The 26695-nt window shown below is 40.2% G+C and overlaps 1 protein-coding gene across 2 annotated transcripts in view; it reads right to left on the bottom strand.

The window, feature by feature from the left end:
• Positions 1-26695, bottom strand: part of iars1 (isoleucyl-tRNA synthetase 1) — a 47766-nt gene that overhangs the window by 13504 nt on the left and 7567 nt on the right. For both annotated transcript variants that reach the window (XM_089010843.1, XM_089010842.1), the window contains exons 11-26: positions 25026-25148; positions 23842-23933; positions 22405-22503; positions 18022-18148; positions 14941-15014; positions 14613-14807; positions 14299-14385; positions 13849-13932; positions 10128-10272; positions 9553-9673; positions 9351-9442; positions 8178-8255; positions 7570-7691; positions 6827-6929; positions 6637-6720; positions 4185-4359 (exon numbers count right to left, since the gene is read on the bottom strand). In XM_089010843.1, the coding sequence (XP_088866969.1) occupies positions 4185-4359; positions 6637-6720; positions 6827-6929; positions 7570-7691; positions 8178-8255; positions 9351-9442; positions 9553-9673; positions 10128-10272; positions 13849-13932; positions 14299-14385; positions 14613-14807; positions 14941-15014; positions 18022-18148; positions 22405-22503; positions 23842-23933; positions 25026-25148 (1801 nt within the window). The remainder of the gene's footprint in view (positions 1-4184; positions 4360-6636; positions 6721-6826; positions 6930-7569; positions 7692-8177; positions 8256-9350; positions 9443-9552; positions 9674-10127; positions 10273-13848; positions 13933-14298; positions 14386-14612; positions 14808-14940; positions 15015-18021; positions 18149-22404; positions 22504-23841; positions 23934-25025; positions 25149-26695) is intronic.

Genomic DNA, 26695 nt, shown 5'->3' on the forward strand with positions numbered 1-26695 from the left:
TATTTCCATGTTTCCACAGTACCACCTAACACACAGTAATTATTTGTGGTGAAGAAAAACCTCAACTTATCCAATTCCGCCTTGCGATGTTCACTGAACAGTATCCCAAATGAAAACTGTACATGGAACTTCTGTTTGACTTTTCAAGCATATTTTTTCAGAACAGTGTTTGACTTAGGAGGCTCCTTTCGTTGTATTGCAAGATACAGTATTAGTTTCAGCTTTACAACGCTGTTAAGTGTATCATGTGTGAAACGGAGTGTATTATTATAAAAAATGTTTCCTTTAGAATTTAAATTAGTAAACATAATAGCCGCCATTCAAAGGACAACCGACGTCTCCGGACAAGTTGTGTCCATAATTTGTAAAATGGCTTCAGATGGCTTCTACTGAACGTATTTTACAAAGATTCCACCGCATCTAGCTATATTTTATGTTTTAAGACTCATGCTGAATATTCCGGAAGTCTTGTTTTTGAGTCAGTTAGGAAACAAAAAAGTGACGTCGGTTGTCCTTTAATACTTGACACAATAAAACTGTGAGGAGAGAGTAAAACTTGTATTTTGCTGACGTGCATTATGAGTGCTACACCATTTACACTCACTCAGCGTAAATCAATGCGATTAATCTTGGGACTTCTTTTTTTAGAAAAGAGCTACCAGTTTCTGAGCAGCACATCAAAAGGATGCAAGGATATACAGTGATACCTTGGCTTACGAACGCCTTAGCTTACAAACTTTTCGCCTTATGAACATTAAATTCGCGAGAATATAATATTGGCATGCGAACTACTTTTCGGGAAACACACGGAGCGTTGGTGGAGTAGTTTTCGGCGGAAGAACACCAAACCACACGGTCGAACAGCGCCACTGTGGCTGGCGGTCTAGTTTTCTACACCCACTTTCTTTCAGTGCACTCAGTGCAGATGTGGTTTATTATCGAGTGGATACCTTTGCTTTTTTTGGGACCGAAAAAGACCCCACCACAGGCTAGTGTTAAACCGGAGAGGACACAAAAGAAAATTACGGTCGAGTAGAAGAAGATCATCGAAAAACACAAACGAGGTGTGCGTTTGTGTGACTTAGCATCCCAGTACCAGTATGCTAAGACGACCATTGCTACGTGTGGCTAAGGGTGTTTCTGTGTGGTCTAAGCAACGGTCTCAGGCAATAGAAGAGGTTGAAAAACGTCTGTTGATTTTGATTAATAAAAAGCAGCTAGCATGGGACAGTCCTTATGACTCTCCTTCCAAACAGTCACTCCCTCCCTCCCTCCTCCTCCCACTTCATTCCATAGGGCCATCAACGACCATCACAAAGGAAAATAAAACGACTTTATTATATAGTACAGTTTATTTCTTTAATTTTAATACAATAGCACATTTATTATACATAAAATAAGGTATATTTTGTGTAGTTTTAAGGCTTATTTAGTAGAAATTATGTTTTATGGGGACCTGGAAACGGATTATTCTCATTTTTAATGGTTTCTTATGGGAAATAAATGTTTAGCAGATTAACTTTTTGCCTTACACTTTCTGGGAACCAATTAAGTTCGTAAGCTGGGGTATCACTGTATTCCTGAAAGGACAAGCTTCATGACTGCATGCTGCTGTCAGGTTTCAATTTCGCCAAGGGGCACCAATTAACCATCTCTGGACTCGCAAAAAGCCGTGACCACATGCTCCTCTTCCCTCCTGGACACCCCAAGGCTACAAGAGTGGAAGAAGTCACTCGGCTTGTTGTCTAATCCTTCTTTGATTTCCTGCCTTTGCCCACAATTCACCTTTCTAGGTTACCCCGTCAAAATGGCTGGATCAAAGTTAGAGAAACGGAACCAATGCAGAAGCGACCAAGTAATCCCCTTTTCTCAAGCTTTGGATGAAGCCATGCGGCCCTGTGCGCAGCCAGTCGAATCTTTTCAAGGCAAAGGTACATCTAACGGACTTACGATAATATAGTATTATATGCAAGTTCTATACTTCCAATATGCTGTATTCAAATACCTTCAAATATTAAAAGTACATTTTGTGGATTTAACTCATTAGCTGTCATTCCCGAATTTATTCAGGAATTGAAAAGTATGACGTGGAGCGCCATTCCCGAATTGGTTTGGATTTTGGTTTTTCTAGCGGGGGGTGCCGATAAAGCGCTGGTCAGACCTCTGGCAATGTTTTCCCTTCCACAAGGGGGCAGCATTTGCCTTTTGTCCATGTTAGCGCTTTGTCACAGCTTCAGCTGTTGTTAAAGCGCAATATAAATCAATATGTATGTACAGTAAAGTCTCGTTATATCGATATCGGTTATATCGATATTACTGCATATTACGATACTATTTCTATGAACTCAAGGAGAAAATTACATGCCCACAGGATAGGATATATCGATAGTCTGGTTATATCGATATTTTTTCCTACTCCCGACAATATCGATATAACGAGACTTTACTATTGTATTTTGTACACCTGCCCCCATTTCAAGCTCAGATAACTGCAGACCCATATACCTTGGGAAATAACCGTTTTTTTCCTGATGAAAGAAGAGAGTCTAAGGTTTCTTACGCTGAATTGAATGTTGATGTAGTCCTAAAACTCAATATTAGGGGAGTCCTGGGTTTTGAATGAAAATGACAAAAACCCTGGCACTGGAGTAGACACATTTTTGCATATCGTCTGGCAGTGAATGGGGGATTTGTCAACAAAGGGGAAAGGTAAAAACGCTATGGGTGCAGATATATTGTTTTGGCTTTTTGAATAATTGTAAAAGCCAATTAGGCATCATCAATTCATGACAATTAGGATCATCCCTGGGGTCACTATTGACACACCCAAGATTCCTGTAAGCCTCCTTAAAATATTGATTGCATTAAAATGGGCTTTTCCTCACCCAAACGCATCGGCACCAATTAACTGTCACTCTGAGCCACACTTTTCTACATCTGTCTCCCCTCGTTCTGTCAGCCAGTCTCCTTCTCACTGCGACCAGACTAGACTTCAAACGTCTAAGTGATTGGCAACGCTTAGTTCCCACAGTCCGGATGACCTCGGCAGCACATTTCCCATGAGACCTCGGGGCTCTCCCTGCCTTCCCTTTCGCCTAATTGGGAGAGGCGAACTACCTTTTGCTGCTTTGATGGAGAGAGCAGTGACTTTATGATTCATGATTTATGCTGATTTGGACACGGCTTTCCAATTTCAGGATTAACACGGGCGATTCATCTTTGTTATGGCCACACTGACCAAAAACATGAGCATTCTCTCACATTACATATACTCTATTCAAAATGCACTTCATGTATCCTGCTCATCAGTCTGTCTTCTTCTATGATCTAAATCTGTGAAGCTTTAAATTGCTGTATTTAAATTATAAAAGCATTTTAGAATTGAGTGAAATTTTGATCACGCTTGTATGGTGTGAGAAACTACTTTTTGGATATTAGCTCATTCACTGCTATTCACAAATTTATTTGGAATTGAAAATATGACGGAGAGCGCTATTCCCGAATTTGTTCGGGTTTTTTTTTTCATGCTTTGGTGTCAATGAAGCGCTGGCCATGGCCTCTGGCATTATTATTTTTTCTTTTCTACAAGCATTTCCTTTTTTTCAAATGTTAGCGCTTAGTTCCAGCTTCAGCTGTTGTCAAAGCCCTATATAAACCAATATGTACTGTATATATTTGCATTGTATTTTGGACAGCCACCCTCATTTCAAGATCATATAACTCCAGTCCTGTATAATTTAGGAATTAACTCTTTTTTTCTGATGAAAGAATAGAGTCTAAAGTTTCTAACGCTGTATTGAATTTTATGTAGTCCTAAAACTCAATATTCTGTGGGTTCTAGAATTTCAGTGAAAATGACAAAAACCCTGGCAATGGAGTGGACACATTTTTTTGCACATGTCTGGCAGTGAATGAGTTAATGGGCTGTCTAATATCCATTTTGTGAATTTCTCATAGTTTGATGCACATTGGCTGCTACCAATTTTCAGCTATGCCAGTGATTTCTAGGTGAATTACACTTCACAACTGGAAGTGAAACAGTTTAAATTAGGCAGAAATCAGAAGCACTATGACTGCTTCAAGTGGTCTCGTGTGATTGCTTTTTAAAAAGTGACAAGAAAATGGCGGACATTATCATCACTTTCTATTTTACGTCACCAACATAAGTGGATTTGATGGAGTACCTTTCTGCTGGAATGCCTCAAGCTGTTCACTGCTGAGCTCCTTGATGGCGGCGGTGATGGCTTTGAACGCCCCCTTCAGTCTCTTGCCCAGCACCATGTGGTCCGGCTCGGCCCGCAGACGGATGCCGTACTTGTCTTTGTCCGTCGAGATTGTCAGCTGGCGCACATTGAGCTCCTGGAAGAAAAAAAGATGAATCATGAGCAATTCCTGATGTCGGACTCTCGTGCTGTTTTGGTTTCGACTACAGTGATACCTTGGCTTACGAACAGTAATAATAATAATAATAATAATAATAATAATAATAATACATTTAATTTTCTAAGCACCTTTCAAAACTCTCAAGGTCACTTTACAGTCATACAGTCACAGGATAAGTATTTTCTGTGGGTGAGCAGCGTTAGGCACACGCGCCCGCGTTCACTCTACCCGGAATAACTCAAATAGATAGAAATCTAGCTATCTATTGGAATAGACAGCAAGCCAGATAGATAGCCAGATAGTAGATAGATAGCTAGATAGCCAGATAACTAATAGATAGCAAATATATAGTAAATAGCTAGCTAGCTAGCATATGAGCAAAATTTATAACAACGGCAGTTTAAGAGAAGAAAAAAAATAAAGAAAACACTAAAGATTAAATCATATGACAGCAAGAGAAAAAAAAAAAACTATTTGTCGAACCCTGCAACCTGCGTGATAAATCAATGGCTTTCGGTCGTGTCACTCAGTGAACTTCACACTGAAAAAAAAAAAGCATTACGCAACACAGCAATTTCGAACTTAAGCGCTCTAGGGAGCCAGTCTTAAGAAAGAAATCAAGAAGTTCACGCTGGAGAGTCATCCTGTCACAGAGTGAGGGCACCGTAAAATCAGGCTGTCATTGAGCTAGCCCGTCTTTACAGAGAAAGGCTGCCAGACTCACTGGGGATGTAAATTCTAAACATTTTATTTTCCGTTGCCTTAAAGAGGGAAATACGTGACATATACATATGTGATTAGACAAATATGGGTCACACTTCTTGGCTGGTCATGCGGCGCTCCTCTCAATTGTGCTGTAAAGAGACTTGGACAGACAACCCACACAGATGATTGGCTGATATGCCACTTTTGACTGAATAATGGAGCGAAGGTTTGAGCGGGCTCTTTATATGTGGATTTTATTTAATAGCATTGCCAATAAATAGAGAGGTAAAAGGATGGGAGGTCATGCACCGCGACGACATGCTGTGCTTATTCTCATTCGACAGAACAGACCGTTTATTGAAGGGATGTTTGCGGGTGTCTAAGCGCTAAGGGGTGATAAATGTGACACTCTTTACAACAGCGAAGAGCTCGACAGAAGGAAGCAAACTTGACTCTGTCCTTTTCCTTATGTCAACATGACAACAGAATTTGGACCTAGACAAAAAAAATATGCTGTTGTCCCCCCATTTGTTGTTCCTCTGAACAGGTATTTTTCTATATGCTTTGTTCAAGGGAAAGGTCGATGCTGTTTGACAGTCTGCGGCTGGATTGATGCATGGCTTGAGGAGCCCACGATGGGAAGAAAGGAGCACCAGCGCAGAGCGCCGATGCGTATGTGGAATTGTCGCGGCTTGGAAATGAAGCGGATTTACGTGGGACAGGAGATGTGAGACCGTCTCTTTTCGTCAATGGATACTACAGCTTCATGTTTGCTTCATAATAATAATAATAATCATCATAATAATAAAATAATAATAATAATAATAATAATAATAATAATAATAATAATAATAATAATAATAATAATAATAATAATTTCCAAGCGTCTTTCAGAACACCCAAGGACATTTTACAATTAAAAGAACAATACACAGAACAATAAAACCATAAATAAAAGATAAATAATAAAATAGCTGATTTAAACTAAACCGTGAATGCAATTTTAAACAAATGAGTTTTGAGGTAGGATTTGAAAGTTGAAAGGGAGTCAATATTACGAATGTTTAACATTTATCTTGTAGCAGATGTGCACATTACACCACGACGTCCCTGATCCACCGGTGAAAAGGACGCTTTGATCCTCTCCTGTTTCATCTAGAACTGCTTCATACAACAACAGAAAGTGCTTAAGATTGAATGACTGTCTCTGTGTTGTCATATTATTTTGTTCTTTTGACTTCAATATGGCGCTGCGAGAGTGGCTGTCTTTACAGTCGCTATGTATTTCTTTCTACTTCTTCCTTTCCTTTTCATCACTTTGCTGCTGTGAAACGTAAATTTCTCCACTGCGAGACTAATAAAGGCTAATACAATCTTGTACGCTTCAGATTAAATTGGTAGTTCTTTGTATTTTTCTAACAAGAGCTCCTAATATTTTGCTAATATTTGGGAAACTCGAGGATATATTCGCATGCCATTCCTCACTGAATACTGTGATATGGCATACACATATTTGAACCTTTTATATAATGTAAGAGATCGACTTACTTCCAAGATATATTTCTGGAGAGACTGGATGTCTTTTAGAGCCTCCGGATCCTGATGAATGACGACCACCTCCTTCAGAGGATACTGAGACACACGACAGTCACTGCAGTCAATCAAATGTTCGTAGCACAATAGTCATACAGCATTACGCATAGTGTTGGCATTGCATGGGACTAAATGGATGATTTACCTTCACTGGCAGGGTCTTTCTGTCACGGATGACTCGCCCCAGCTCGATCACCGACTGCATCTGAGAAACGGCGTTCTCGATGCGCTTGTCAATCAAATTGTCCCTGTGAAAAGTCAATATGGATGACTTCAGCACAGCTAGCCACCATTTGAGCGATGCAACTTTCAACAGCTTTCACTAGATCTGTTTTTTTTTCAACTGTCTCTGACGCGCATTTGATAAGAATCATAATAATAATAATAATAATAATAATAATAATAAATTTAATTTATAAGCGCCTTTCAAAACTCTCAAGGTCACTTTACAGTCACAGGATAAGTTTTTCTGTGGGTGAGTAGCGGCAGCCACACACGCCAGCGTTCACTCAACCCGGAAGTAAAAATACAAGCAATACAAATAGTTAGAACGCTAGCTAGCTATTCGCTAATAGCTAGCGAATAGCTAGCTAGATAGCTATATAGCTAACAGATAGCTAGCCAGCTAGGTAGCTAATAGATAGCAAATAGCAAGCCTATTAGTTCACCGCATAAATATTTCCACATTATGCCATTATTATGGGCATTACAAACCACTTGAACAACTATTTAGAGCTGGGAAGATGCTGATGGTGACTGTCAGTATAGAAGTAGTTCGACTTTTGCCTAAAACTCTATGTGGATGTGTGATCTTGAGGGGATCGTGAAGTTATCCATTGCAGATTTCCAAGGGTTTCGTTTTGTGAAATGAAGGGATTTTCGGCCCACCTGAGTAGGGGCAGCATGAGGTAATGGATACTGCCGGTGTCCTTCTCCTCCAGAGAGGCAAGGTCGACGAGGTTACGCAAGTTTTGGTACATCATCTCAGTGATGAAGGGTGTGAAGGGAGCCTGGAAACGAGTTAAAGAAGAGCAACTGTAGTGAAAATGAGAGCAAGGTTATTTGATGTTGTGCAACTGTGGGTTCATTTGCATTTCCCTATGCAGTGGGGCAGAAGTCAAAAGGAGCTTTAAACATTTCTTTTTTTGAGGGGGGAGGGCGAGAGAGAGCCAGAGATAGAGAAACAGCAAATCCAATACTTTTCATTCCAGAGATTTTATGAGCAAAAGTTCAGAGTTGTGCCAGTAGTGCACTTCAAGTATGCTAATGAATTTACAAAGCCCACAAATGATCTGTATTGATCGAGGGAAGGCTATCTGCTTCTGATATCTCACATTATTCATTGCCTCGAAAACACAGTGCACAAAAGCCCCACCCATACTCGTACAATTAGTCTGTCAAACACACAACCACCCGCCTTCCCCCCAAAAAAACAACAAGATATTTTTCTCTTACTCTTATCCAGTCACGCTTCAACACATGCTGTTATGACTCACCATCAGCCTGCACATGGAGAATAGAACACTGAAGAGGGTTTCCAGCGCCCACAGACAGTCCACCGTACCACTCTCGCCCTATAAAGTTCACACACGTCAATACATTGCCTCACCCCATGGAGCCGTAAATAGGAGAGAAGTGCACAAACATTATTCCAACTCCACCGATGCTGACAAAATTGCTCAAAAATAATTAAATGCCATTTTGTTGTACGCTAATCAAATGTACATTCAATTCGGGGTTGACATTATGTTGCTTTTTATGTGTATTAATCTGCTTGTTTTTTTCCCCTGGTGTGATTTTTTTGGGTTCTCTATGCTTGTCACTTTTATTTTTGGGTGGAATTCCAAAGAACTAAAGTACATTTGCCTAAAATCATCACATTTTCCATTTGGCTTTTCCCTTCAGGGGAATCAGTGTCCTCCATCTTCAGAGGTTTGATTCGCATCTTTGTTTTGGCCAAGCTTTTACGTCGGATGCCATTCTTGACACAACCCTCTGTTTTTATCCGGGCTTGGGACCGGCACAATAAGACACTGGCTTGTGTCCCCTTGAAGCTACAGAACAAGCAACTGTATGAACTTTGAAAGATGAAAATGCTTGATAAAAGTCCCCCCCAAACCGGACATCGCGTGACTGTAAAGTGTCCTTGAGAGTTTTGAAAGGCGTTAGAAATTAAATGTATTATTATTATTATATTTAGTATAAAATGGTAAATCGGTGCAGCAACATTCAAATAAAGTAAAACTACTCGCTATTTGATGACAATGCTCTGATCTTACCATGAAACGGGCATCCAATCACTATTTTAATTTTAATGTGTACTCACATAAGTAGCTGCATCTTTGACAAGAGAACGATTGCACACAAATTCTGTGGTGATGGGGTTGGGGGCTGAGGTGGGGCGGGAGGAGGGTAGAGAAGGGACTAACCCCACTTTGCAGATTTTTGGCTTTCACGGGTGGTCCTGGTCCATATTAATCATAAAAAATGAGGGATTACTGTACTGTACTTTTCTTTATAGCCACTAGAATACAATTTGCTAGTCTTGACGAATCTGCTGCACAGAACACTGTATGTTGTCATAAATGTCAAAATTCCTCAAAATCTTAAAATGGCAAACTGAGCATATGAAACATTCGGAATCATTCAAGCTTCAGTGGTCACCTCACCTTCAGACGACGCCTGTTGGTACGGACGTACCAGTTGGTCAGCATGTCCACAAACTTAACCAGGCGAGGCACCACAGTGTACAGTCTGTACCCTGCATGACAGATGATCGTTAGCATTCTCACACTCAAAAGAGTACAGACCAGTACACACACTAAGTTGTCAGACAAACATTAGTCCAAGTGTCTGCATCTGTCAACTAACCTTCCATTTCGGCCTTAAAGAACTGGATGAGAGACTGCGTGAACGACTGGATCCATTTATCCATGATGTTGTCACTCTGCTTTACGGTGTTCTCATTATACAGGAACTCAATGCCTTCCTCCTGGGTGCGATCATGCACAAACAATAGCACAAATAAACACAACAGGAAGTATGCATCAGAAAGTATCACTCACGAGTCCCAAAAATCTAATGCTACGTGATGTAATTACTTTGCGTGTGAAAAGAACTGCTCATGAGGCAAGACTTAATTGGATTTTCACAATAAAGTGTATGCAGAATATTAATGCATTTTTTTGCCCCCGTAGAGGGTGGCTTTTTTTAAACTACAATGTTAAACACACACCCAATCATTTCCAGATAAACAACACCACAAGGACTAATTACTTCACCTTTCTACAAGATAATTTTACCCAATTAATCAAAGGTAATTATTGTTCTGTATCATTGAGCAGTGAATATTTTAGACTGAGATTCTTGTCTTGTGATTGAAAGAATAACTCGCTCGAGTGTTTGGAGAGAAGTGACATTTAGTGATGTTCATTAACAGCGTGTACCTTCTGTAACCGTTGCACATTCTGCACCAGGAAGCGATAGGCATTGTACCACGGCAGAAAGACATCCTTCAGCACATCTCGAACGCCCTCTTCTTTGAAACGCAGGTTTTCTGCTCTCACCACAGGGGAGTTGATGAGATACAGTCTGCATTGAGGGAGAGACAGTAAAAATCATGGCGGGTTGAAGCAGTTTGTATTGCGCTTACATTAAAATGAAAAAAAAAAAAAAAAAAGAGTAATAAACAGGCTATTTTATGGCTTTTTCCAATCATCATCCATTTGAGCAGACCACTATACACTTGCTTTCTCATATCATAAAATTAAAAATGCTAATCACATTGTATTGAGCCCAAAAGAGTAAGAGGTGATAAAATCACCACAACTTTTGCAACAAATAAAATTAATCAGCAGGATTCCCAATAACATGAAATGAGCCATTGGTGCTCAATGACAGTTTGGGATTTTTGTCAGTTGCCTGAACGGGCTGCTTCAGATAGCCGCAATGACTTAAAACTGTGAAGGTTATAGGCTGTCTGCCAAGTCAAAAGCATTCATGTTGAGTTATTCTGTTTCTTTACATTTGTAGAGTGTGCAAAAGTTTCACCCAGACTCACTCATTGAATGTGGATAATTGTAGACAACACACAATGGTGCTATAATGGAAATTTGGAGTTTAAAAGGAAATCCACACTATTACAGAGATATGTTGAGAAAGGGTAAAATTGAAGCAAACAGACGTTATTTAATGAAACAAGTTACTTTGGTGATAGAAATTTAATTTTCATACACTTAAAGGACAACCGACGTCACTTTTTTGTTTCTTAACTGACATCAGAAAAACGTTTTATAGCATCTAAAATACCCAAAACACGCAGTATGATATTTTTATTCAAATGCAAAACATCAATAAAAATGAATTAAAGTGTCCAAAATCTGCAAAAAAATTTAGCTGCGAATTGGGCATTTTCAGAAAGTCCCGCCCCCAGTTTGTGACGTCACGCCAATACGTCTTGCATTGCTTGAGAATCAAAACAATGGCTTCAGATTCGGAGAATATCCTTTCTTGTTACACCTCCAGTTATGAATATGATTCAAATAGGTCTGAAGAGGAAAGCACACATGTTTGCAATCGATTAAAGAATTTATTCCATGCCATTTTGAGGCAACATTGGGGAGAAACGATCACCAGAAAAGAGGCACAAAATGGCGACCTCCTGTGGCCACCTCCGTTTCCACAGGCTGATAAATTCCTTATATGGAGCTTGGACACCCTCTTCTGGCGGCTTTTGGGTGCGACACAAGGTTTTCAGAGCAAACAATACAGCAAAATACACTGACATGATGGAAGGACTGCTACAATGTGTTTTGTTTTTTTTTTTCGGTCAGTGGGCGTTCCTTTAGTGACGTCACGTACGGACTCGTCACCAACTCAAAAACAAGACTTCCTGAATATTCAGCAGGAGTCTTAAAACGTAAAATATAGCTATACGCGGTGGAGTCTTTTTAAAATACGCTCAGTAGAAGTCATTTGAAGCCATTTTACAAATTATGGACACAACTTGTCCGGAGACGTCGGTTGTCCTTTAATGCCCATATGTCACTGAAATTGCCTCCCACCTTGTACTGCCCCTTTACAAAATCTACTGTTTCTCTTCAATGGAGACTGTGGCAAGAGATAATTGCAGAATAAGCAATTGTCTTGGTAACTTTCATCAGTGCAAATTCTTCAAGCTTGACATGTCCACCTTGTCACATTGAACTATCATTTGATATGAAAACCTTTCAAATATTGGGAATTATATTGGTCCAACAGTGCATAGTGAGCTTCCTCACGGAATCATGTTACAGTGTGCTGAGTAAATGTTTGCATGAGAAAACAACCTCCCTGTCAACAAGTTGACATGCTTCACAGTTTATATGCCCGTTATTGAACAGGGCATCTGCTTAATACAATGACTATGGAAAATCTGGAATGGAGGACATGGAAAGGCATCTTATTGTGACATTCAATCAGGGCATGCCTTTGAACTCCCTCACTGCCAGACGTGCAAAAATGTGTCCACTGCAGTGCCAGGGTTTTTGTCCTTGTCACTCAAATTCTTCTCTTCTATCATCCTAAAAACAGTTAATTCCCAGTTATATGGGTCTGGAGTTATATGAGCTTCAAAAGAGGGCGGCTGTCCAAAATACAATGCAATACATACATATTGGTTTAACAACAGCTGAAGGTAGAACAAAGCGCAAACATGGAAAAAAGGAAATGAAGCCCCCTTGTGGAAAGGAAAAAAAACATTGTCAGAGGCCATTGCCAGCGCTTTATTGGCACCCAAACAAGAAAAAACAAAACCCGAACTAATTCGGATATGGCACTCTACGTCATATTTTCAATTCTCGAACAAATTTGTGAATGGCAGTGAATGAGTTAAGTGCTGTAAGTGTTATTTTCTTAACAAATCCACGACTTTCCACCTCAACTGTTTCAGTTTTAACATTCTAATGGTCAAGAACTATACATAGCTACCGAGCTGGCTATCTATTTGCTATCCCTTTTCTGTCTATTAGCACATGTAGCTATGTAGCTGTCTATTTATTAGCTCTATGGTTATCTAGCTAGTTAGCTAACTGTCTATCTGGCTATCTATTAGCTATCTGTTAGCTAGCTTTCTATCTATTTGAGTTACTTCCGGGTTGAGTGAACGCTGGCGCATGTGGCTGCCGCTGCTCACCGCAGAAAAATAGACGAGCCAGCTTTGTATGTTGCAAAAAATAATATTTATCAATAAATCATCTATACAGTATGTAACATCACATCATGCATTACATGTACAGTATATTTAAGCTTGTCTAACGTTGGCGTACCAATGTGCGCTTTTTTTTCCGAATGGAAAGATGATACGTATGCCCTGCAAGCATTTGCACAGTAAATATTTATGAAGATGAGGGAAGGCGTTGAGTTTCAAGTCTCTCGCATTTATACCTCAAATTCAACTTTGATGTTTGACATCTCAACGCATGCGTGTCCTCAAGGGTAACCATGTACAGTTCTCAGTTCGTATGTGCATACATTTCCGTACTCTGTATTAGTATCATTATGCACAGATGCCACACGCCCACTTTCACTCAACTCCTTCCATGATGGTGTAAAAATATGATCCTGTGCGCTGCAACTGACCAGATAGCTGCTGCAATATAAAACCGGAATGATCCCAATGGGAGACTCACGAACCCGGGGTCTATTGTACTGTATTCTAGAGAGAAACAAACAGTTATCTTTCTCTCTGCAACTCACTTTTTTGCCCTGTGTACGTGAACATATGGTGCAACTGTGTGGTGCTTTATTCATTAGGCCATATGCCATGGTGCTTCAACTCCTCAGGGCAAAAGAGGAATGTGCATGTGACTGTACATGTAACGTTTGCATGTGTGTGCGTGTACAGTACGTTGGACTGTGACAGTTTGGTGAAGCTCGTGATTCTTTCAAAACCATGCCAGTTAATGACATAAGGTAGGTTAGCGCGCGCGCACACGCACGCACACACGCACACACACACACACACACACACACACACACACACACACACACACACACACACACACACACACACACACACACACACACACACACACACACACACACACACACACTGCCACCGGATACGCAGCTATTCATGATTCAGAAACGCACAATCACACTTGCTCACATTCAAGCGCAAGAGCTGACCTGAGGGCATCGGCACCATAGCTCTGCACTATGAGGCTCGGATCCGGGTAGTTTTTCTTGCGCTTGCTCATCTTCTGTCCATCGCTGCGGGCATATAAGAGGAGCAAAGGCATTAATATGCACACACATAGAAACGTACACAAGCATGCATGCGTAAAAATACATCAAAGTAACGGCGCACTTGGTTTTGAAATTAGCGGAGTGTTTCCAGGTCAGCAGGCCTGTGAGCGCGTTGCTGCGTGAAGGGCTAAGGGCTGAGGAAGCGGTGGAAGAAAAGAGCTCTAATTGATAAGCACCTCTAAGGGACTAAATTTCATAGCGCTCACAGCGTCATGATCTGAACCAGCAGCAGGTGAAAAAGCAGGTGAATGACGAGGGACGTCCAAGAATATAAGAATGTTAAAAGAAAACTGGGGTGAGGGGGAACCTTTCACAAGACTGAACACTAACCTAGCAAGCACCAAGCCATTCACGATGACATTCTTGAATGGTGGTTTGCCAAACAGAGCTGTCGAGAGTACCAGAAGGGTGTAGAACCTGAAGGGACACAGAAAAGAGGCTTTTGAAGGAACATTATAGACTTATACTCTGGTGCGCCTTATACTCCAGAAAATACGGTAAACAAAACCCACTATCTGCGTTATTTTCTTTGATTATCCCTCCATGTATGTTCTATTCTTGTGCCGCCAATGAATGCGTTTACATTGATTGTTCTTCAGTTCCCAAGATTCCATTGACATTTCCCTCCCGTCCACTTTACTTACCACCCCCTTGTCTGGTCAATGCCCTCGGCAATGAAGTCCGCTGGAAACGTGTCCTCAAATTCCCTCCTGTTTTCAAACGGGTAATGGACTTGGGCGTAGGGCATGCTTCCACTCTCAAACCAGCAGTCAAACACCTCGGTGATCCTCCGCAGGACACCTTTGCCACAGCGCGAGGGGATGGTCAGATGGTCAATGCTGGGGTGGGCGCGAGTGCAAAAGGTGTGAAATTACAACAGAGTTTACCTTTTCAGCGGTTCAAAAGACTAGTTTTGATTGCAGCACATAGTCAGTCCTGTGCCAATGTGAGGTATTATGCTTGACCACTCACCTCTCCCGATGCAGGTCGGTTACTTTGGTTCCGGTAAGTTCCTCCAGTTCGGCAACAGAGCCGACACACACCACCTGAACAACACATGCATTGAAATTTGAATCAAGGAGCATAAAAGCTCGCATTTAATCTGTCTGTGAGAACAAGCCATGCTGAGGATGTAGAATTTGACCAGCCTTGAGTTGAAAACAAGTAAATTCCTGTAAAAGTCATCCTGTGTTAACACACCTTCAGGCGCAACTTCATAAAGCGTTCTCCGCAGAGAGTCAGCCTCGGGCCTCTGCTCTAGTTTCGGCAGCATAAGGTAGGTAACATGACCCAGATAGAGCCTAGTGCTAATACTGATCTGACACAAAAAAAGGTGTCATAAGACTGAAAAACACAATAATCACAGTGGGCCCAGAACTGACAACAACTAAAAGGAAGGATACTGGGGGATAAAATCACACTGGCAACCACAAAGAGACAATTTTTGTGAGTTTGCTATTGTCGGGATGACTGTGACTGTGACAGGCACCACGGAGTGCTCTGAAAACAGTCACAATGCTATTTCAAGCAAGGAGGTCACGATTCATCTCTCTTTCAGCCCAGGGACCAGCACTTCTTCCAAATTAAAAAAAAAGTGAAAGCATGATAAAGCTCACTTGACTTCACAATATCAACTTAAAGGACAACCGACGTCACTTTTTTGTTTTTTAACTGACACAAGAAAAACGTTTTATAGCATCTAAAATACCCAAAAACAGGGTATTTATGGTATTTATGGTACCCAAAACCAGGGTATGATATTTTTAGTTAAATGCAAAACACCAATAAGTGTCCAAAATCTGCAAAAAATTGAGCTGCGAATTGGGCATTTTCAGAAAGTCCCGCCCCCAATTTGTGATGTCACGCCAAGACGTCTTGCATTGCTGGAGAATCAAAACAATGGCTTCAGATTCGGAGAATATGCTTTCTTGTTACACATCCAGTGATGAATATGATTCAAATAGTTCTGAAGAGGAAAGCATACATGTTTGCAATCGATTAAAGAATTTATTTGTGCCATTTTGAGGCAACATTGGGGGAAAATCTCTCACCCAAAAAAAGAGGCACAAAATGGCGACATCCTGTGGCCACCTCCGTTTCCACAGGCTGATTAATTCCTTATATGGTGCTTAGACGCCCTCTTCTGGCCTTCTGGCGGCTTTTGGGTGCAACACGAGGTCCCCAGACCAAACAAGTACAGCAAAATACATTGACGTGATGGAAGGCCCGCTACAATGCGTCTTTTTTAGGGTAAAGGGCGGTCCTTTAGTGACGTCACAAACGGCTCGTCACCAACTCAAAAACAAGACTTCCTGAATATTCAGTGCGAGTCTTAAAATGTAAAATAGAGCTATATGCGGTGGAATCTTTGTAAAATACGCTCAGTAGAAGTCATTTGAAGCCATTTTACAAATTATGGACACAACTTGTACGGAGACGTCGGTTGTCCTTTAAATCTGACTGTGATCAGTGGCTTGCTTGAATGGCACTCGATGCAAGAGAACCACGTCATGAACTGAATAGATCTACTTGCTCAATACAGTCCAAAGTCGAAAATGCCAAAAAGGTTTTTAATTTTGAAGTTCAATCAGTACTGTTCCGGAAAAATATGTTCGAGAAAAATCAAACAAAAAATGAGCGTTCCAACAGAATATTTTGAAGCACCTGAGAAAAAGTGAGTACCGGGTATTGTACTTTTACTTCAACCAGTGGTTAACTCATTCACTGCCAGACGATGTCCCCACTCCAGTGCCTGTGTTTTTGTCATTGTTACTGAAATTCCAGGACGCACAGAATATTGAGTTTTAGGACAACATAAACATTCAATGCAGCGTAAGAACCCATAGACTCTCTTCTTTCATCAGAAAAAAAGTTAATTCCTAAGTTATTTGGGTCTAGAGTTATATGGGCTTGAAATGAAAGCGGCTGTCCAAAATACAATGCAATACTTCCGGGTTGCGTGAACACTGGCACGTGTGGCTGCCGCTGCTCACCCGCAGAAAAAATATCCTGTGACTGTAAAGTGTCCTTGAGAGTTTTGAATTAAATGTAATATTATTATTATACATATTGGTTTAGATAGCGCTTTAACAACAGCTGAAGCAGGAACAAAGCACTAACATGGAAAAAAGGGAAAGGCTGCCCCCTTGTGGAAAAGAAGAAAAAATTGCCGGAGGGCATGGCTAGCGCTTTATCAATTCCCAAATAAATTCGTGAATGGCGGTGAATGAGTTAACTGACCCTTTTTTAGTCCATTAAACAATGAAGATATGACATACATGCATAATATTTAACTCATTTGTTGTAATGTGCTCATGTGGGGAAAAAAGAAAAAAAAAGAATTGGTGCAAGTGGGGTGCAAGTGGGGGCGGCTGTACAAAAGGCAAATGCTGCCCCCTCGCGGAAGGAAAAAAACATTGCCAGAGGTCTGACCAGCGCTTTATCGCATACATTCAGGAATGGCAGAGAATGAGTTAACTTCACCACAAACCCGGTAGGCACCAAGTTCCTTGAAATGATTTCTTATGGGAAGAACCATTTAGAAATTAGTTTGCCAGCATCACACAATAGACTATTCAAGTGTGGAGAGCTTCACTGCATCCATTTTCTGTTTCATGATATTTCTTCTTTATTCCACCTTCCATCATCATCTTTGGTTTCTTGCTTTGTATTCCATTGCTGCTTGTTTGCATTGTATTCCTTCAACGTTCCTGTCACCAATGCGACGTGAAACCTGAATGAGTGTCGTTTCTTGTTTCTATAAATTAATAATGCATGATTTTAATTTATGGAGGTACTTTGTAATGGTGCCTGGAGGGGAAGGACACTGTGTAATATGTTTTCACGCCACACATTAGAAAGAGTGGTCACATAATACCTACGGTAACCATCATAATGCATATCATCCATGATAAATACGCATACAAAGGCTGACCAATAAATTAATAAAAACGACTCATTGTAGAGCAAGTATGCAGGTTACAGGTTTCAGCTATGGAAAGCTTTTCAATCATGACTTGTCATGCTCAGTGCATTCTCTCATGTTCTGCTGACCTCCTCATAGTCGTCGCTGACCCACATGGGGATCGGCGTGCCCCAATAACGGTTCCTGGAAATGGCCCAGTCGCGCGCATCTCGCAGCCAGTTGCCGAAGCGCTTCTCGCGTACAAAATCGGGAACCCTGCAAGAGAGGTACGATATTGTCAGTGTCACAGTTCTTTTTAATACAAAATCGAATTAAGATTGTTGTAGTACATAGTAGTAGTTTAAACCAGGTCGTTCCTTGCCAACCATTTTTGGAGGCAGAAACAAAAATGCATTAATGAAGTGAGAGAAGGGATTTTTGAAGGCAGACTAAAAGAGGAAATGGCAGCCAAAGTGTAACAATTCCACTTCTCAATAATACTCCAAATGATATTAACTCATTCACTGCCAGACGATGTGCCAAAATGTGTCCACTCCAGTGCCAGGGTTTTTGTCATTTTCACTTGAATTCCAGGACTCACAGAGTATTCAGTTTTTAGATGACATAAACATTCAATTCAGCATAACAAACCTTAGACTCTCTTCTTTCACCAGTAAAAAAACTGCTATTTCCCAAGTTTTGTGTCTGGAGTTATTCGAGCTTGAAATGGGGGCAGCTGTACAAAATATGTACAATGCAATACATACATATTGGTTTATATAACGCTTTAACAAAAGCTGAAGCTGTAACATGGAAAAAAGGGAAATGCTGCCCCCTACTGGAAGGGGAAAAAAAACATTGCCAGAGGCCTGACCAGCGCTTTATCGTCACCCCCGGGAATGGCGCTTCCCATCATATTTTCAATTCCCGAATAAATTTGAGGATGGCAGTGAATGAGTTAAAATCTATGCGATATTTTGGTTTAGACAATATTTTTGTTGTTTAGGACATTACGATCATCCAATGGTATCACATATTTTTTCACTAGTTTCACTTTTGGTTTTGAACACACCCTAGTATATTATGTCGCGCAGATAAGCAAAAATGGCTCTCTTTTGCATACTTTCTCCTTATTGGTTACTTGTCTTGTGCTCTTCTGTGTGCCATGTGGTGTTGCTCAGCAATGCAAAGTGAAATTGTGGTGGTGGTGGTTAAGAGGAGGAGGAGGAGTGTACATAAACCGTCTTTTGCATCCACCCACTAAGCAATGAGTTCATCAATTCCCATTTGTAGCAAGCATTTCTATTAAGGCCCCTAATATATCATTTAATGATTTTTTTTCCTTTTGGCTGCTGCTGACCAAGTAAGTCCCTGTACACCCCCCCCCCCGTTTTTTCTCTTGCTACACGTAGGATGTTAAGTGTGCAGTCTTGTCTTTCAAGGCTCAGAAGCTCTGGTGAGACAGCGGATTCAGATGTTACCGAATCAGATGAGAGCATTTACCTTTTAAATAACATTTCTTTGGCATTTACAAAAACACATCCAATGTGGAAGCGACAAAGGAGGGACTTTGGAGGTTTGAGTACCAGTATCAGTAAAATGATTCAGATTTAAAAGTATACTTAAATTATGACAAAATATACAGTCATACCTCGGCTTACAACGCTTTAGCTCACAAACTTTTCGCCTGATGAACATTAAATTCGCGAGACTATAATCTTGGCATACAAACTAGTTTTCGGCGGAAGAACCAAACCACACAGCGCCACAGTGGCTGGCGGACTAGTTTTCGGCAGATGAACACCAAACCACACGGTCGAACAGCGCCACGGTGGCTGGCGGACTAGTTTTCATCACCCCCTTTGAGTGCAGATGTGGTTTGTTATCGAGTGGAGTACTTTTGCTCTTATGGGACCAAAAAGACCCCACCACAGGCTCGTGTAAAGCCTAAGAAGACACTAGAGACGATTATGGTAAAGCAGAAGAAGATCATCCAAAAACTCGAACGAGGTGTGCGTTTGTGTGACTTAGCGTCCCAGTACCAGTACACTAAGTCGACCATTGCTACATGTGGCTAAGGGTGTTTCTGTGTTGTCTAAGCAAATGTCTCAGGCAATAGAACAGGTTGAAAAACTTCTGTTGATTTGGATTAATGAAAAGCACCTAGCAGGGTACATTTGAGAGAGGGTATTATCGGCGAGAAAGCATGGCAACTTCACTCGGATATCATCAAGAGGCACCTACACCAACGACCATCACAAAGGTAAATAAAACAACTTTATTATCCAGTACAGTTTATTTCTTTAATTACAATACAATAGCACATTTATTATATATAGAATAATGTATATTTTGTGTAGTTTTAAGGCATATTTAGTAGAAAAATGGGCACCCGGGAATGAATTATTCTCATTTTTAATGGTTTCTTATGGGAAATAAATGTTTGGCAGACAAACTTTTCGCCTTACACACACTTTCTGGGAACCAATGAAGTTAGTAAGCTGTCGCAAATTCTTTGTGCACTTGAATGTTTAAGAGTCAGTCAACCCCATCGCTGTTGCTTATTCGCCAAATGATGCTCTCCAATTTGCTACAATGACTCCAGGTGCCTTTACTGCCTCACTGGAGCCAAAGCATTTCACTCCACAACAATACATGTAAATAAGCATGCCATTACATGTTAGAACAAGGCAGAATGGCTGTAGAGAGCGGACGCATCATGATTTTATCATTTGTTCGCTGTTTGGTGGGCTTAACAGGAAGGAATGGGGGAGAGTGGACAAAATAGGACAAACAGATTGATCTGTTTCATCTCTCTGCCATGGTGTCCAGTGGTGCTAAGCAAGATAGCCGAGCAACCGTCCACTGAAGAGATGAGCTCTCCTCCTCCGAGTACTCGTTAGGTTGTTCGCTGATTTACTCAGAAGAAGGTCCTAATAGATACTTAGCCTTCGCCGGCCCACTGCGCCAATACGAGAAAGCGAGACAACCCGAACAAATGACTGTGGGGATACGATAACAAGCACTTTGCTTTCTGAAGGGCTTTTTTTTCTTAGCCTCTGATCAACGAACACGAACGTGATATGAAAGCAGGCGGAACCCGGAGAGGATCTTCCTTTTTATGACGATCCTGATGAGCCGGCAATGCTCCCTGACAGACAATCTTGGCGGAATTAAAAATCTTCACGGGAGCAGAAGTGGTGCGTCTAATCAAAAAGCGTCCTTTCAATTATTTAACAGGCACTGGAGGAAAGTTTTAATTAGAAAGTTGCATAAGAGCGTATGTTTGAAGGCTGAAAGCGTGTCAGCTAAATCCAGCATGATGGAAATTGTATTATCAAGATAACATTGGACTGTATATGGTTGAGGTAATACATACTGTATTTCACACCTTTCTGACAACACTGAATCAGAACTCTGTTTTATTTTTGGCTAACCATTCTTACACAAACTCACTTACTGAATATCAATATCATTTTTATTTTCCTTTTCCCCCCATCAGGTCTACGGTTAGCCAAAAATAACACTAAACGTTATAAGATTTAGAATTTAACTGTAAGCAGTTTGTTATATAATAGTATTCAATAGAAAACATTCTTTAAAAACAATAGATTGACATCGTATACTATTCCGTCGTATAAACCTCGCGTCGGCCATATTAAATGGATTTTGACTTACAACCGTTTCACTTACGACCCCTTTGTCGGAACGGAACCCGATCCTAAGTCGGACGTTACTTGCATTTTATAATTTTAGCATGCAAAACCTCCCAAAACCTACGGTTGAAGCGCAGCGGTGGCGAGTCAAAGTTTTGATTATTTGGATCAGTGAAAATTTCTTCATATAGGTCACTATATTAACTTAATAATATAAGGATTTTGGGGCAGGGGGTAACATGCTCATTGCTTCAGCATCTAAAGTGACAAGAGTTAGGAAAGCAGCACAACAGGCAACAACAGATATATTTGTTCGCCACACCGGCCATGCAAAGAAGAAAATGATGGGTTATAAACGGAAATTTTGATCTCGTGCATCACTACCAAAAACATATTTTTAATATGTGTACTACATAAAAATATCAATAAATATCTGCTGGTTTTCAGAGCATATTAAAAGTTACTTCATATAAAATGGTTGCTGTGAAATTAAGTGTAGCACAATTATGCCACAGGAAATGAATTTATCCTTTACAGTAGTCTGCGTCAATCTTGCCCTTTTGTGTGTGTGTGTGTGTTCACCTTCCTAGTGGCTAGTCATTCATCTCAGTTTGACAGTTCCATTACCAGTCGCTCAGAAAAGAGCACTGGGAGCACCTGGCGTAATACCACTTGCATAGTGAGCCTTCATATATGGGCATTTATTTCCATTCCATATTCCCCTCTCGCGATTATCATCATGCACAATTAGAATGTCATTCTTTTTACTCTATGTACGATATGAAAAGATATTTTTCAGAATTTAATGGCCATAATATAGGCGTGCATATTTTGTAAACATTGCATGACCAGTACGCAACTAAAATGAATTCTTACCAGTAACATTTTCCATTGTTGTCCAGGAGCTTCTGCACCATGTGCTCCACACGGACAAACCAACTTGGCACAGCTTTGTAGATCAAGGGGGTGTCTGATCTGCAGGCAAATTAAGTCATTGCTATTAAATAAATAACACAGATTAGCAACAAAAATATAGGTTGTACCATGTTATATCATACAGGGTGACCCAAAAAGATGCATACCCATAAAAAAATCAATTGTGGCTTTGATTAAAAAGGTATTTATTTCAAATCACAACCATACATTATTCAGTTTATGGAAGACCATTCACCAGAGTTTCAGCTATTTCTGTCAATTTTTAGTCAATTTATGGCTTTCCCAAGATGTGTTCCAAATGTCCATCATTTTGTTGCAAGCAAATCTATACTCGTCTGACAAAGCTGTCTATCACTTTTACACACTCCTCATTCTGGAGGGCGACCCAAAAAGATGTGTCCTACTGAGTCCCTCACTCCAGCAATGTTTTCTCCTGAAAGAGGAATGTATAAAAGTAATTGACAACTTTGTAAGATGAGTACAGGTTTGCTTGCAACCAAATAGTGGACATTTGGAACACATCTTGGGAAAGCCATAAATTGATTAAAAATTGACAGAAATAGCTGAAACTCTGGTGAATGGTTTTCCATAAACTGAATAATGCGTGGTTGTAATTTGAAATAAATAGCTTTTTAATCAAAGTCACAATTGCAATTTTCATGGGCATGCATCTTTTTGGGCCACCTTGTATAATATAAAATAGAACATGAGTTATATTTTTGTACATTAATTTCTTCCAATCAAACGAAATGCCAGCAGAGAAATAGATTCGACAACTCGGATGGTGAGGGGTTAATAAATACTCTCATCTCTGTAAGCTTGCATCTACTAGTGGCTTGACATCCGTGAATATGATGAGCTTAATTAAGCCAATTGCTGCTCAGAGAGTAGTTAATGAATTGAAGTTGGGCTAATGTGGGACCTTGAAAGGTTATTACTGTTCTTGCACACTGACTTTCAATTGATTCTGAACAGAGACCGCAAACAATTATTGACCCTGCGGTCAAGGTGGTTTGCTGATACGTACTAAAAAAGGTGGTAAGATCAGAGCATTGTCATCAAATGGTGAGTATAGTTTTTGCTTTTTTGAATGTTGCTGTGCCGATGACCATTTTGTGTTTGGGAGCGGTTGTGAGAGGGTTGTGTCAGGAAGGGCATCCGACGTAAAAGCTTGGCCAAAACAAACATGCGGATCAAACCTCCGAAGATGGAGGACACTGATTCGCTGTGGCGACCCCCCGAAGGGAAAAGCCAAAAGGAAAAGAAGAAGACTATAAAAAAGGCAGTGTTTAAAGTGTGACCTGTAGTTCCCATTATCGGTAGTCAGTAGTCACAAGAGGCTATATTGTCACAGTTTGCAATCTGGCTGTGTCTCACCTCCAGCAGAACGGGTAGCTATGTTTGAAAGAACTGGAGTTGACAAGGCGACCCTTCTCCTTTAGGAACTTGATGATATTCTTGTCAGCATCCTACACCAAGCAAAATATTACATGGTTAAAAAAAACTAATGCAATAATAACATAAATTCAAAAACATGGATGCAAGACATGAATGAGAAGCAATGCTTTTCCAATCGATGTCCAATGTCTGTTTCGAACAAGTGCTGGCTGCAAATGGGCATCGATGCATGATTTTGCCATTGCAGCTACTTAAAATGAGGCTAGAAATATCAAACAAATGTTGACCAATGTCAAAGATACCCATATTTCAACTTGTCAATCATGAAAACATCATTTTTGCTACTATTTAAAGAAAATATTTTACAATATACCAAACATTAAATCATCAATCTTGTTTGAAAAGTACAATGAATTGTAAGACATTGTTAGTAACTTCAAATAATAATAATAATATATTTTATTCCTAAGCGCCTTTCAAAACTCTCAAGGACACTTTACAGTCACGGGATAAGAACGTTTTTTTTTTGTGTGGGTGAGCAGCGGCAGCCATTTGCGCCAGCCTTCACTCTACCCGGAAGTAACACAGCAGCAAAGTTGTGAAAGGAAGAGGAAAGGAAAGAAAGAAGCGCTTTCACAACAGCTGCAGATGTAACAAAGCGCTTCACATGATAGTCAACACAAAGCAAAATAATAAACACATGAATGAACATTAGGTACTTACTATTTTGGCAATTTGATGATTTTTTTTTACTTATTGTTTTAATTGGAAACCGTCATTTTCATGAATAAACCGCAATGCGGAATGGGATAATGAAAGTTCACTTTTTTTGGGTAGTTTTTAACCAATTCATTTTTAATTACTGGTTAATGTACGTTTATGCTCATCTTAGTTAATCGAGTGTCCCCACATAATCTTTTTAATAATAGCTCAAATAGATAGAAAAAAACAAAGAAAAAAAAACGATAGACGTACTTCAAGTCAACGTTTCACAGTGGGAAAGGATCATCAGTCCGAAATGAAATACATTTTCAAGTCATAAACAGAGCAACAATGGTGAGAAGAAATAGTCATTTGCCCAGATAAAAAAAAAAGAATCTGTCAATACTGTTCAGGGGTTTATTGTCATAGCGTTAATCGAGAAGGGCTGGCGCATCACTCACTTTGACGTACTGTCCCGCAAAATCGGTGACCTCTGAAGTGAAGCAGCCGGAGGCATCCACGGGGCAGATTGAAGCTTGATCCCTCTGAATGATGCTGTATTCAGTGCACACTCGGTAATCGTCCTACATGGGAAAATTGGACACATATTCAAGCATTGCCGATGCTAATTTATCTCTTTTATATTGTTAGCCACTATAAAATATCAGAAAAGTTATGGAGTGTAACACAAAACTGTGTTCAGAATCAGAATCAGAATCAGAATACCTTTATTCGTCCCGCAATGGGGAAATTTGCAGTCCACAGCAGCAATTGAGGAGGGATGGGGTTGGGGTGGGAGTGAAAGGATAGAAAACAAGATATTCTAAGCATAACAAAATAAAAATGTCAACTGTATACTGTGCAAATGTAGATGTGCAAAAACCGTTCTATAAACAAGACTGTACATAGTGTTGGCATAGAGGTAAGATTTTCTCCTGGGTTTGAACATTCCCAAACGAGTAATCATTTTCATGATGCGATTCCCCTCAATATATCTCCATGAAATAGATTAAAAATAAGTAATTACCCAACCACTTTGGCAGGCTGTCTCACGTGCATAAAGGCACCTAATGACTCCATAGTAAATAGTGTGTTTGCAAAGCTAGAAACAAAACATTGCAGCTGCTGCCGCTATTTGACAGCTCAGCGCCAAGGAGCTGATTGCTCTCCAACTGTTAATGCATTCTGTATTCAAACAGCCTGTCAAGTGGCGCAAGATGGATGGCTAACGGGGCCGTTTGGCATCTCAGCACGAGGACATTAGCATGGAAGAAAAAAATTGAAATGTACCTTCGAAAGGGAAAGAAATGCATTGATTTGCCGTCTGTAAAATATGTGCAGTGAAGCATGATGACAATGCTTTATACTCAAGGTTTGAAAAATGAACAAGTGGGTGTGGTGTCGATTCAAGAGAACAAAAGGCTTTCTGACAAGCCTCGGAAATCTTAAGCCCTCTTGACAAGATCATATAACTTAATTAGCTGTCACCCAATACTTCTGATCGAAAAGGCTTCATTTTCACCAAAATAAAGCTTCAATAATTTCCACAAACGAGACTCCCCAAAGCATCAAATATGCAAATTTCTTGTAATTAGTCACTATTTATCCAAACATAATGATAAGGTACTGTATGTTGCCCAAAGCCTATTTTGGATCAACAAACGCATTCACTGTGGAAATGGGACACCGTAATTTTAATTTTAATAAAGAAATCCATTTATAACCACCTTTCAAACTCTCAAAGACACTTGAGACCGAATCTCCCTGTTTGGGACAATTCATTCACCTAAAATGTGACTTTTATTAACAAAAAAAACAAATTCTTTCAATCACATTTCACAGGGATGAGAATGATAAATAAGAAAAAAGTCTGAAAAAAATGATGGGGTCTGGGGGCCGCAGGGGTAGTGCCAAGGGGGCTAAGCCCCCTGAAGCTCAGCGATTTTAGCAATTTAATAACCACAAAACCATTAATTTCATCACTGAAATTCAACTGTATTTGTGAAAATAAAGTCCCTTGTTTGGTGGGCGACAAGTATGGCAAAATTGTTATGTCCGTTTCATTTTTTGCCATGCTTCAAATATCGCATTTGTTCGTTGTGAAATGTATTTAAGAGTTTCACCATTTGCC

The sequence above is a fragment of the Hippocampus bargibanti genome, linkage group LG12 (genome assembly GCF_051943395.1).
Source record: "Hippocampus bargibanti isolate YZ-2025 linkage group LG12, ASM5194339v1, whole genome shotgun sequence".
In the NCBI taxonomy this organism is placed as follows: Eukaryota; Metazoa; Chordata; class Actinopteri; order Syngnathiformes; family Syngnathidae; genus Hippocampus; species Hippocampus bargibanti.